Genomic DNA, 12,666 nt, shown 5'->3' with positions numbered 1-12,666 from the left:
TATTGTAATGCTAATCTGTATTCAATCCCATGTATGTGTCACATCTTGAATACTTTAAAAAATTAATTAGTCAACTGTGTTGTGCCACAGATGAGCGGGAGCAAGGAGCTGCTTGCATCCACAAGCTGTGACATTCTGTGTGCCAGCAGGACTTTAAAGGAGAGAAGGTCCCCAAGAACTGAGCTGGAGGTGGTCTCAACCTCTGCCTTCTACCTGATAGTGCAGAAATTAGTGGCATTTATGTTTCTGTGTTATATTAAGTGATGAAAATATGTTTAAATTATCTCAAATAACAATCCCTATGCTGCTTTATATCCTGTATTTATGAAGATATTTAAATCTTTGCATTCATTTTAGGAGGAAGTAAACATCATGCCTCTAAAGCTAGTGACAAAAGTCTCACTGGTGTGTTCTGCAATCTGGAGAGCAACTGCAAAGGAAAATAGGTGGAGTAAAAATAAATACAGCTGCAAAATAAAGATTTGTTGTTAACTAAGAATAAAAGATAGGCAGTTATCCATTTTCTCAGCTGAATTCTACCTCCATCCATCTCACACAGTTGCCCAGGAGTATTTCTTCGCCTATTTTCTGGGCCAAAAATCTTCTAGAAAACTCTAAACTCTGTCATTCTCTTTTCTTTGCTCAGATCACTGTGGGTAGGAGCGGGCACGTGTCAGACTCACTCACGGGGGTTGTGCTCACTCTGCTTTACTGAGGCGGCAAAGGCAAAGTGAAAATTCTCAGTTCTGACTCCTCTGGGGCTCTGTGCCTCTAGGGATGGCTGGGGAGCCTTGGTGCTCCCTCAGTGCCTTCCAGCTGTGGTCCTGGGGCTGGGCAATGGTTTACATTGAATTTTCCTGATGTTCTGAGCAGCACTCAGGGCCCTGCTCTGTGCCAGAGGCTGCACTTCATCATTTGTAGGTCTTACCTTGCAAAATTTGACCTCCAAGGGGAAGCACTTCCAGGTTTTTTAGGTATTTTCCATTGTGTTTTGACATTTCCTCACCCTGTTGTGGCGAGCACTGTCACATCTGTGTTTTCCTGGTCATGGGGCTCTGTAGACAAATTAACCTTTTGCAGTTTTATTGAGGAAACAATTTGCATTAATACTGTGGGAAGGAAAAAAGGATTTTGGAATTAAAAGACATTCTGAATTCACAGCATAGTAAAAAGTTGTGTTTTCTAATTACTAAATTAAAAAATGTGATTTGTTTAGGAAAAACACCTAAATGCAGACCCAGATTACCTCTGAAGGACACATAGAGAGAGATATTAAAGTCCATATTGCAGCCTTTAATAGTAATCCTTGTTCCTGTGGAAATGCTGCCTGCTTTAGGAATGCAAATTCCTGTGACTACTTTAGCATTTCAACAGGGCTGTGAATATGTATAAGCACAGAAGGAATTATTTTGCTTCAAGACTTTTCAGGGACCTGTTTCTTCTTCATGTTGGTAGATGTGTTGTTACCTTCTGTTTCACATTAAACTTTGCAACAAACTCAAAAAAAGAGTCCACAGTCTTGAAAGTGAATGCTGCTGGTAAATGGTGCCTTCCTTACACTTGACAAAAAATACAAAATTTCTTTTTTTTGGTTTGATGCTTCTTCAGAAACTTTGCTTTATTTTAGGGCTTTGGATAAGTAATTCTTTTTTGAACTTGACCTCCTAAGCAACAGTGGCTGTGCAATCCCTATCCTGTGGAATATGCATTTTGCTCTTTACAGGGGGGTAAGTACAGGCATGGCTGGTTATTTTTATAGCAGTTTTCATAGCATTTCTGCAGGAATTTTTTTTTTTTGGTGGCAATGTTTGAAGTAACATTTATTACAGCAGTACTATTTTAGTTGCATCAAAATTATGTTCCTCTACTATTTTATTGATGGTGTTTGATTTCTTGTTTCTGAATGAAATTAGGCATGACTTTTTGGACAAAATATAGAAAATAAAATTTTCATTTAATATGCTGCAAACTTTTGCATGTAGCATTGCAGTAAGACTGTGAAAGTACCTTTGGACACTTGAAATGTTTAATATTACCTCATTTGTAAACTTCTCTAATTGCATGAATGGCAGAAACAGAACTAGAGCCTTCAAGAGAGATTGGTGACATCAGTAACAAATACACCTTGGGAAAAGGCAACCCCAGCTCCTAATGCAAAATGGAGCAATTCAGATTGGTATAATCACATTTACAAATTCGTTATGGAGCCTGCTTGTGAGCAATTGGCTAAAGAAAAGCACTGACATTTTAAATATACAGAAAAATGCTTTCTGAAGACATCTAGTATTTTGTGTCACTGCCTTTTTGGAACATCTCTTACATAGGTCCAATTCTAAACCCAATTATTTTTGTGTACTTTTGTGCTCTTAGCAGCATTGTGGATGCTTGCAGGATCCAACCCCTGGAGAATATTTTAAAATTTGCTTGGTAGAGAAAAAAACTTTTGTTTTCTGATTGTATTTCTTTTGATAGTTCAGGTTTAAAATTATCATTTAGATTCTCTCCAAAGGACACTATTTAGCATGAGTTAACATCATGCATTCTCAGATGTAGATTTCCTTGAGCTCCAGTTGCTCTGTTGGGTCTGTGGCATCTGATGGATGTTGGATTTTTTAACACCTTGGTTGTCTGGCTCAAAGTTGCACATGGAAACCACAAACCCTTTTGAAATAAAACTGCAGCATGTTTGTGATAAATCACAGGATGCTTTTCCATCTGAATATGCTTCACTAGCTTCCCTTGTGTGGTGCTGCTCATTAGGTGGCTGTAGGAAGAACCATTCCAGCAGGAATCCATCAGGCATGGAGAGCCCCCGTGTGTTGGACATGGACCTGCATTCAAGACTAAACCACATTTAACTGTACTAAGAGCACTTTACAAACTGGGCAGGTGCAGAATCACGTTCTGCTCGAGATGCTACTTGTGAATTTTGCCAGTATTTCCTTCAGTGGTTATGTTGGTTTTTGACAGTTCCCACAGTGCAGAAACTTAGTTCAGAAAATTATGCTATATCAGTTACCCACTGAAGGCTTTGAGCTGGAAGCTTTCTAGGATGACACGTGCACCTTTGCAGCAGTTAAAAAAAAACCTCCAGCTGCACCATTCACTAAAAGGCACATATTTTACAGTTAGTTGCTGTGGCCTGCTTCTCTGTGATTTTCTTTATCAATTGGAAACTTCAGAAGAAAAACACTCCCTTTTTTAAGGAGATAAAGATGTAAGGGAGGACAAAGAACTAAATTCATTTAGAACTTTTGGTGTGCCATGAGACATTATGTGATGGTACTCGTCTGTAGTATTCAATGAGTACATTGAAAATACTTGAAGATAAGTAAAAAAGATAGAAATCTGGAATTACTGAAACCTCAACAGCTGCTGCCATCACAGTAATATTTCAGTTATGTGAGGTTTGTCCCTGCAAGCGTGATGGGAAGGGCAGAGGTTCAGGAGCTGCCTTGCCCACGGCAAGAAATGTGTGTGTGAGATGGTCACAGTGAGGATCCCCAGCAGCTGAACCACAGCAAGGCCCTGCTGTGATTCCCACTCAGCTTTTGCTCATCCCACAGGGCACTTAACTCTGGGTCAGGGTGTGCCTCCAGAAGGTCTGGTTCACCCACAGCTGCTGGAGAATCCCTGCTGTCAAACAAGGGCATCCCAGCTGAGCTTCTGCATCCCCCTGTGGTGAAAAGACATCACTGGGCCATGAGAGATGTCAGACACTTCATCTCCAGTTCAGCTGGGAGGTGGAAGAACCAGGGTTACGCACCCCTAAAAGAGAGTGCTGAAAAGGAATGCGTAATGTGCATGGATTTTTAATCAAGGTTACTATTTCTATAGCCTGAAATATAAATTTGCAATGATCTTTTTTAAGTTGGACACAGGAATTCAGACCATTGTTTTGATTTTGATTGTTGTCACAACTTTGTGAGTGCTGCAGATTTCTGCAGCAGTGTGTGCTTTGCCAGTGCTTCCCCCTGCCCCCCCCTTTCTTTTTTGTTAATGAGATAATTAGTTGGTTCAAACTCTTTTTCATTACTTGAATGAAGCATGGGGATTTCTGAAGAACAGCACTGAGAACCACATGTAGCATGTGCCAGAATTGCAGGTCCTCTGATTGAAGGCCCATAGGTGCTGCAAAGGCTCAAAACAGCAGGCCAGAGGTAATGGAGATGTTTTCTGACTGCTTTGACTCTAAATGGCCTTGTCCTGTACAGCCTGGTTGTGTAAATTAGCAGTGCTAATTGCTGCTGGTGGCAGTTTTTAATGGATCTGACGTTAATGCTAGGAATATATGGTAAAAATCAGATTTCAATAGCAGAACTAATAAGCCAACCCATAGTATTTTGTTGATTGTAAGTGGTAGAAGATGGTATTTTAGTAATTCCTGTATTTTACTTCACCCATGTTTTGACACACAGGGTGATTTAATTGGAATTTCTAACATTTCAGTGCTTTAATGTTCTGAAACATATTAGCTCTGCCTTAGCAGTTAGTGTTTATTCAATCTCAGAGCACTGTAGGGTCATTAATCCTTCGAGCCCTCCTGAGAAGTCAGAGATGGGAGACACTGGAAGTCGTATTGTTCTAATTTTACAAGTGGGAAAACTGAAGTGATGAATAATGTGGTCAAGGCCACACAGTGAGGCAGTGTGAGCTCTGAGATGTTCTGGCTATTAAACCCAGTGGTCAGGACAACCCTTGCAACATTCTCTTTTTAAACTATGCACTTCATTGTGATTAAGGTGCCTTAATGGTCCCATAGTCTGTCTAGGTAGAAAGTTTAAGAAGTTGAGCACAGCTACAATAAAAACTTCCAGACAAGGAAAACACTATGAAATTACAGCCTGAATTTAATATTATTTTCTATATGTTAAGTTTTCACAGAACATAATTAGACCTTGTCTCTCCTATTCTGCCAGAAAGTATTTGTATTTACAAAAAGGAAATGATTGATATCAAGTTATTTTCCAGGAGATCAAGTTGTTCTCGATTTTCATTGCAGGATAATGATAAATATTGAAAGATGTTTAATAAACTTTTTGGGGTTTTTTTGAGAAATAGTGAATATGTGGTATGAAAATTCATTTTGCAGAATTAGAAAAGTCCTCTGAGCAGCCACTTGAGAATTTTTCAATAGAGTACAAGTGGTTGTTTGCAGATTGTAACTTCAGTTGCATAAATAGATGTACTTTGAAATAGCAGCTTATTTGGTTGGGCATAAGCAGTGCTTTTGTGTAGTGAAAGGGATCAGTTTTTAATGTTTATCTGAAACTTTTTTTTTCTTCTCCTCAAATGGGTTAATTGCTGCCATCCCTTGTGCAAGATTTCCAGGTTTTGTTTCTGTTCCAGCCAGTCTTCGTCTTAAAAATGACATAGTCTGCAGTATTACTCTGAAAGGAATTCAGAATTTAGCAAGAGATTAATCATCATTTAATCCAAACGTTAACCATTTAGTATATATAAGATTGATCCTAGCAGTGAACCCCTGCAAACTTTAGCACCACGTCCAATATTTTAACAAGCAGCTAGTATTCAGCCCATCCATTAAGCCATCACTCCATAAATGAATTATTGAGTGTAATCTCCTCTCCCGTGCCCACCTTCCTTTCCCACAAGGCTGTGGTTTTTAGCTAAGCCGGCGCGGAGCCGCTCTTATCTCCAAATAAAACAAACCGGCTCCGCCGAGCGCCGGCACTGCCAAGCCCGGCAGGGGAGGCAGAGGCAGCCGAGGGCTCTCGGCAGTATCGCGGCAGCAGCGGATGGAAACTCATCCATCCCGTCCCACGGCACGGCCGGCAGCGGCGCGGCTGTAGCGGGAGCCATCGCGGCGCTCCCCGCGCTCCCGGGGCAGGACGCGGCCGTGCCCGCTGGATGCTGCAGGGCCGCCCGGCTCCCCCCGGCTCCTCCCGCATCGCCGCCGAACATGAAACCCTGGCAGCTGCTCGCAGGCGTGGGAGATGCGCTGCAGGTGAGGCAGCGGCGGCTCGGAGCGAGCTCGGCCGGAGGAGGGAGGGATGGAGGGAGGCATGGATGGATCCATCCTGTGCCCGCGCCGGGAGCGCCCCGAGCCCGGCGGTGCCCGCCGGGAGGGGCCGGGGACACGCGGAATGGGGGCTGCCCCACCTGAGCGGACAGGTGTGGGTGCGGGGATGCCGGCCAGGTGAGCGGGATGCCGGCCAGGTTAGGGGTGCGGGATGTCGGGCAGGTGAAGGGGATGCTGGCCAGGTGAGGGGTGCCGGGATGCCGGCCAGGTGAGGGTGAGGATGATGCCGGCCAGGTGAGGATGATGCCAGCCAGGTGAGGATGATGCCGGCCAGGTGAGGGGTGCAGGGATGCCGGTGGTGAAGGGTGCGGGGATGTCGGGTAGGTGAAGGGGATCCGGCCAGCTAAGGGGGATGCGGCCAGGTGAGGGGTGCGGGGATGTCGGACAGGTGAGGGGTTTGGAGGATGTCGGTCAGGTGAGGAGCGTGGAGCTACCGGCCAGGTGAAGGAATGCAGAGATGTCGATCAGATGAGAAGATGCGGTGATGCCGAGAGGCTGGAGAGATTTCGGGCTGCGAGACAGGTAAGGGAGTGCGGGGGTTTGTTGCTGCCGGCCAGGCGAGGGGATGCCGGCCAGGTGAAGGGGAAGCCGACCAGGTGAAGGGATGCAGGGTGCCGGCCAGGTGAAGGATGCCGGCCGAGTGAAGGATGCCGGCGCGGCTGGGCTGTGTGCCGGCCCGGGGCCGAGGGATGCTCGGGGCTGAGCTGGGTGTGTGCCGTACAAACTCCGCGGTGCTGCCTCCAGCGTGTTCCTCCTGCTGTGAGCGCTCCTCGGCGAGATGCCGACAGTAAACAACGCGCGGGAGGGATTATCCATCCTCCCTCCGTGTTTGGCTGAAGTTTATGCGAACTTCATCTTCAGAAAGCTGCTTGGCTTTCTGTGGATGCAATATGTATTAGCATTTATATGAAAGAGAGCAGGAGTCTCATTAGAAGGGGTTTGTCAGGTGGATTATTGCCTGGTGATTGTTATTGCAGGCAGGTTACAGGATTCCTGACCAACCTGCGTGCCTGTTTAACTTCAGGGTCCCTGCGTGTCACCAGCATAATATACTGATCCTACAAAACACAATTTATGAGTATTTGGAGGTTTTATTACTGTACTTGTTAAAATGCATGGGATATAACAGCAGCAGCATTTTGTTAATAAATACAATTTAAACACACAGGTAATTTTGGTTAATAATCCATTTATATGTGTTTGCGTTGAAAAAAAAAAGCAGGAATAGGGTATAAAAGACTAGGATTTAAAAATGCCTATCGGTTTCCAGCTGGATATAATTGCAAAGTAATTTAAATACTTTGAATGACTTTAGCAATATTCTTGCTTTAAAAAACCCACGCACTTCAAAGTATGCAAAAAATGTTGAGGGGAGTGGGGAAGGTGGATTTCTCTAGATTTAAAAAAAAAGGACTCTCGTGCAGACTATTATATCCTAATAGGGATATAATATTTTTGAAAGTCTTGCTGTCACATGGAGGAAACTCTGGCACAGCCCAGTAGTGGAATGCTGGGCTCTGCAGTTCAGACACCGTAAAATCACATTGCTTCCAGGGCTGTACGTTAAATTCCACCTCAGGTACTTGATTTTGATGGATACCGAGGAATTTAGGAAGATCCAAACCAGCCTTTGTATTTGTCACTTCTGTAGGGATAAGGAATTTGGTCATAGTAAGAAGTAATTAGGATTTTAGTCATAGTAAGAAGTAATTAAGATTTATGTGTTGCACAGAAAGTTTACATTTTTTTCTTAAAAATTATTTGAAGAATCAGTTTACATGCAGTACATGGGTTCCATGTGTATTTCTAAAATGAAGCAACAGATGGGTATAAAGTTTGAATGTCTTGATATTCTGACCGTACATTACAGCTTTTTTCTTAGATATTTAATGTTCCTGATGGTGATCTGTTCCTTGAACATGCAAGTAAGGTTGAAGAGTGAGCAAAACTCCCACTCAATGAACAGTGTTCCCTTGTCTACAGCAGGAGCAGTAGTGCTGTGGAGAATTTTTAGTTTTTCAGGTTTGAATCACTGAATGAAAAGGAAAAAGTGGAGTTTGGGGTTTTATCCTTTACAGGGGTACACTGTGAGTACCTGGGGAGTGTCTGTCAATCATCAGCTTTACTTCCTTTAAACCGATGGATCTAGGAGGGGGGTGGTTATCCATGTGGAGCTCTCCTTCCCAAAGCAGTGCATTTTTTGGCATTTTTGGCCTTGGGAGATGCTGTGAGCACACAGTAGCTCCCATTGCCACTGCCTGCTCTGGAAGCTGTGGGCAGGAGGTTCCATTTAATCATTGTCTCTCCCCATCCAGCACCCTGACACCTCGAGGAGTTCATTGCACAGCTCATTGCACTCCTTTCCAGGCACACTTTTAGAAAGTTTGAGCTTTGTATTCTTGCCTACTCCTACTTAAATAAATATTTGAAATCAGAATAACTTAACAATGGATGGATGAAGCAACTTCAAGGTGTTACCTTCAGTCTTTCCAATTTCAAACCACTTCAGTAGCATCATTGCCATGGAATTGTTCAAATTTATTCTTTTTGTAGTAGAAGTTTCACATAGGGTCTCAGTTTTGCTCATACACCATAACATTTTTCCAGGAACAAGTAATAAATTAATTGTTCAAGTGATCAACTTGGTGGCATTTGAAATGCTAGAAAAGGTCTAGAGAAATGTTCTCAAGAATAATAGTGGAAGTTTGGGCTCTTCCTTTTGTAAAGAAAAATATTGCTATGAAATTTTTAATTCATTTTATGAAGATAAATATGTTAGAAGTGGTAACTGAAGAAGCATCAACTTAAAGAGGAAAAGGGAGAGAAATGTGGTCAACTCATGTTTGTAAGTTATTGTGGTGGTAATTGTGAAAAAGTAAACTGGGGAAAAAATACGTAGTGGATTTTAACTGTAGTAAATATCTTGTCTGAAGTTCACTTTTATTTTAATTTAAGCAAGCAATGTGTATTTTTTAACTCCTTAGTAAAAATCAAGCTACTAAAGTCAAGCTTTCAGTAACTTCAGTGTTAGGGATTTTGGAGTTTTTGTTGGAAGGATTGTGTCACAGGATTGTACCTTCCTAGGTTTTAGAGATGGGAACAAAAGCTTCAGAGGGCCTCAATTATTTCAGAGAGTTTTTCGATGTTTTGTGGGTTTTATATCTATTTCAAGATTGGGACACAATTTATGGCATCTCCTAGGAGCTAAGCATAACTTTTGAAATGTGTTAACTTTATTTGAGGATAAAGTTTTGAAACTATTACTGTGCCATAGATAGGTATATGTCCAATCTAGGTGGAAATCAGCTTAGCAGAGTTATCTGCCTTTAATTCCTGCTGTCTTGGAATGTGTTACAAAGGAAGGGAATGTGTTCTCCTGAGCTGAGCTGAGAGGAGATCAGGAATTCAGGAGTACACTGATCTCCAGCTGCTGGCTGTGCCCAGGGATGCCCTTTGGAACACAACAAGTGCCATAAATCCACAGTCAGCAGATGGAAGAGAAGCACAGGCTTGTCCTTTCAAAGGGTGCATCACAAATAAATTTTATTTAAAGTCCAAGTGCTGTGGGACTGCATTTGGGTGAGATAGCAGACAGTGGAAAGAAATACATGTGTCACTGCCAAAACTCTCTTCTGGTGGCATTTCCTTCTCAATTTATCATGTCAGCCGTGGAACTCTCTGTCTGTAGGAATGAGTCTTTTCCATTTTATTGTGTTTTTATTTTCTTTGTAAGGCATCCAGTGGGGATGTTAAGGAACATGGCAAAGCCACTGTCTTCAGTGGCTTTTTGCACTCACTGCTTCCACCTTAGCTGAACTTCAGCTTGGAATGTGTTTGCTTTGTGGGATTGGAGTTGAGTGCAAGCATTTCTGCTTTTTGCATGTCCTCACCATGCCTGTTGCTCTTTTCATTTCTCTTACCCCTGCTAAATTGCAGAGGCTGTGATTCCCTTCATTGTCTCTGAAAATGAGCACAGTATGGCTTCCTTCACCAGGTTGCAATCAGAGACTTTTGTGGGGTTTTTTTTGTTCTGTAGTTAATTACAGATTTCATGCACAGCAATGAGGCTTCTGCGGAGAGAAATTTCACTGATGGTCAGGAATATTTCAAAAATTGCTTTCGTCTCACAGGAGTGGAGGCATGCAAACTTTTTCCATTAAAATGGAGAAACTGCTTGAGTCAGCAGTAACATCCAGATTCAGCAAAACTAGGTTATGAATCCGAGCAATTAAACATGACAAAGAGCCCAGTTTTACTGCCTGGACTTAATATCCTTCCAGTATTTTTTTTTTGAGACATAAAAACTTCAAAATGTTCCTTTGTGTCAGGTGTTGACAAAAACAAGGTATACCTCCATACCCCACAAACTCTTGAAAATCCTCTTGCTTTGCTTTTGCACCCACAGTTTTTATTTAAGTAGTTTTATTCTCAGGAGAAGGAAAAACTGTTATTTTCCTCTGGTTTGGATACCTGGAGTTTGGCAGCTTCTAATTCATTACCTACATTTTGGTAGAGATAATTAAAAACTGGTTAAATATTTACAAATTATTGAAAGAAGCTTTTTAAATCAATATTCAATATGTATGAAATATCAGGTTTTGCTAATGATGATTAGAAATCCCATCAGCATTTTCACATGGAAAACCAAAGGATCCATTTTGTTGTTATGTTTTTGTGTTTTTTTTTTTTCCTGTTTTTATGTATTTGATGTTCAGAAATTGTAAGCAGGTTTCCCCTCTGGTAATTACTGCAAATTTAGCTGGGAAGAGGAGGGGAGGGACAGAAGCAGCTGTAAATCATGGCACTGATGACTGATGGCCCAAGCTGAACTTGATCAAAACTTCAGCAAAGATTTTCTGTTCGCTGCTCCTGTGGTGGAGATTGATGTGAAATCCTGAGAACAACCTCCCACACTTTGTACATGTGAATTATTCTGCGTGTGCTGTGCTGCTCCCTGGACAGGTGTTTATGTCTTTTTTAACTTAAATGTTTTCTTTGTTAAGGTTGACCTTTCTGATTCCGTGACTAATAGGAATTCAGGAATGATGTTGGATTGTTTTTTCCAGATAAATGAGTTGTAGCTTACATCAGGACTTGTTTCTGACTGCTAATTAACCTGGCTCTAATGGCTTCTTTAACGGTAAAAACCTCCTACAGCCAAGTGAGAGGCACAAGTGGCACTGAGAACTTGCACTGTTACCTGGTGCTCTAAACAAAGCCAGCATCATTTTGGGAATTTAAACTAGAGTATTTGGGATTAAATTTGGGAATTTAAGAGCCTGAGTATTTTTGGAGAACTGAAACAAGTCTTCTAAGAACACAGCATTTAGATCAGGCCCTGCTGGATCATGCTGGCTCCCTCCTGGACTGTTTCATGTGAATTTTATGTTTCCATGTCAGCATGAAGTGTTCACCTTTCTGCAGCTGCTCTGCCTTTGTGCCAGGACATGTCCTTGGGCTGCACTCCTGAGGACAGCAGGTCACCTGCTGGCTTCTCATGGCCCAGCTTTGCAATGTGTGATAGCAGCAGGCTATGTGAACAAGAGATGCATTTTATACAAGAACAGATCTGCTGTCACCTGTGCTTGCAGGGAAGGTTTGGTATTTGGCTGTGGCACAGAGAAATCTCAAACCATTTGTTTGTTTTTTTCTTGGAATATTTTGCAGAAGCAATGAAAATGAATATAATCTCATGCTCTCATTTGAACACTTCAGCCATTTTCAAAACAAGTGTTTATTGAGGAGGTCTGGATGATGAACAGTGCTGGGATGTCCTGGTTTTCCACCTTGCTGGTTAAGCCAGTGCCACTTGAGGCTGTAATCCTGCACTAATCCTCACAGTTACCAGGAAAACAGGATAGCACTGCTGTGCCAGGGAGCAAAATCATCCCAGAACCAGATCTCATTTCGAGTGGCATTTCATTCCAGGCTTTCCCAGTGAGGCTTTCCCAGTGCCAGCAGAATCAAAAATCCAATCGTGGCAGACTGAACTTTGTACCAACAGAGAGGCTGTGGGAAGCAACTTAATTTCATTTTGACTTTCATATTTGAAAGTTTGAGCCTTTTTTCTTATCCTTGCTCATTCTTTGAGTCACAACAGGAAGAAAGTATTTACTAAAGGGAAATATTAAGAATTGGCATTGGGTATTTTACTGTATTTTTCTTTACTTCCAATTATATTTTCAAGATGTCACAGTCTCTTAAACAAGTTTCTGTTGTTTTATGAGAACTGGTAAATCAAATTGAGCACAGTCATGTGATTGCTTAGCAGAAGTTCTGTTTGCCCAGTTTTAATTTCAAGAGCAGAAGGTTTTAGCAGCTCCCTGTGGTAGCTGTGGCTCACTGATTGCATCCCTTCTGAATGCAGGGACTTCAGGGTGGCCTTTGAACTGGAACCCAGGGTCAGGGAGAGCTCAGCTGTGAAAAGTGTTCCAGCCTGGGAGTTATCAGGGAAACGAGGCTTTAAAAGGAGGGTGCAGGGGGATGCTGACATCTTTGGCAGCAGCTACTGATGCCCTGAGAAGGCTGAGCTAGAACAGAGGCTGGACAGAACTAAAGAACAAAGCAGGGATTTATTAAAAGGATCTCCTCCATGGATCCACCATGGGCAGCACAAGAGCCCA

At 42.3% G+C, this 12,666-nt stretch overlaps 1 protein-coding gene across 5 annotated transcripts in view; it reads left to right on the top strand.

Moving 5' to 3' along the window:
* RBFOX1 (RNA binding fox-1 homolog 1) overlaps positions 1-12,666 on the top strand; it is an 815,431-nt gene that overhangs the window by 200,862 nt on the left and 601,903 nt on the right. Inside the window, exon 1 of one of the 5 annotated variants that reach the window (XM_030957843.1) lies at positions 5,545-5,968. The exons of the other annotated variants lie outside the window; for them this stretch is intronic. Coding sequence (XP_030813703.1) covers positions 5,924-5,968 — 45 coding nt within the window. The 5' untranslated portion in view covers positions 5,545-5,923. Of the gene's footprint in view, positions 1-5,544; positions 5,969-12,666 lie in introns of those variants that run through there. 5 annotated transcript variants of the gene reach the window in all.

This window comes from Camarhynchus parvulus, chromosome 14 (genome assembly GCF_901933205.1).
Source record: "Camarhynchus parvulus chromosome 14, STF_HiC, whole genome shotgun sequence".
NCBI classification, from domain to species: Eukaryota; Metazoa; Chordata; class Aves; order Passeriformes; family Thraupidae; genus Camarhynchus; species Camarhynchus parvulus.
Note: the sequence above shows the minus strand (reverse complement) of the source record. Positions and strands in the feature narration are given on the sequence as shown.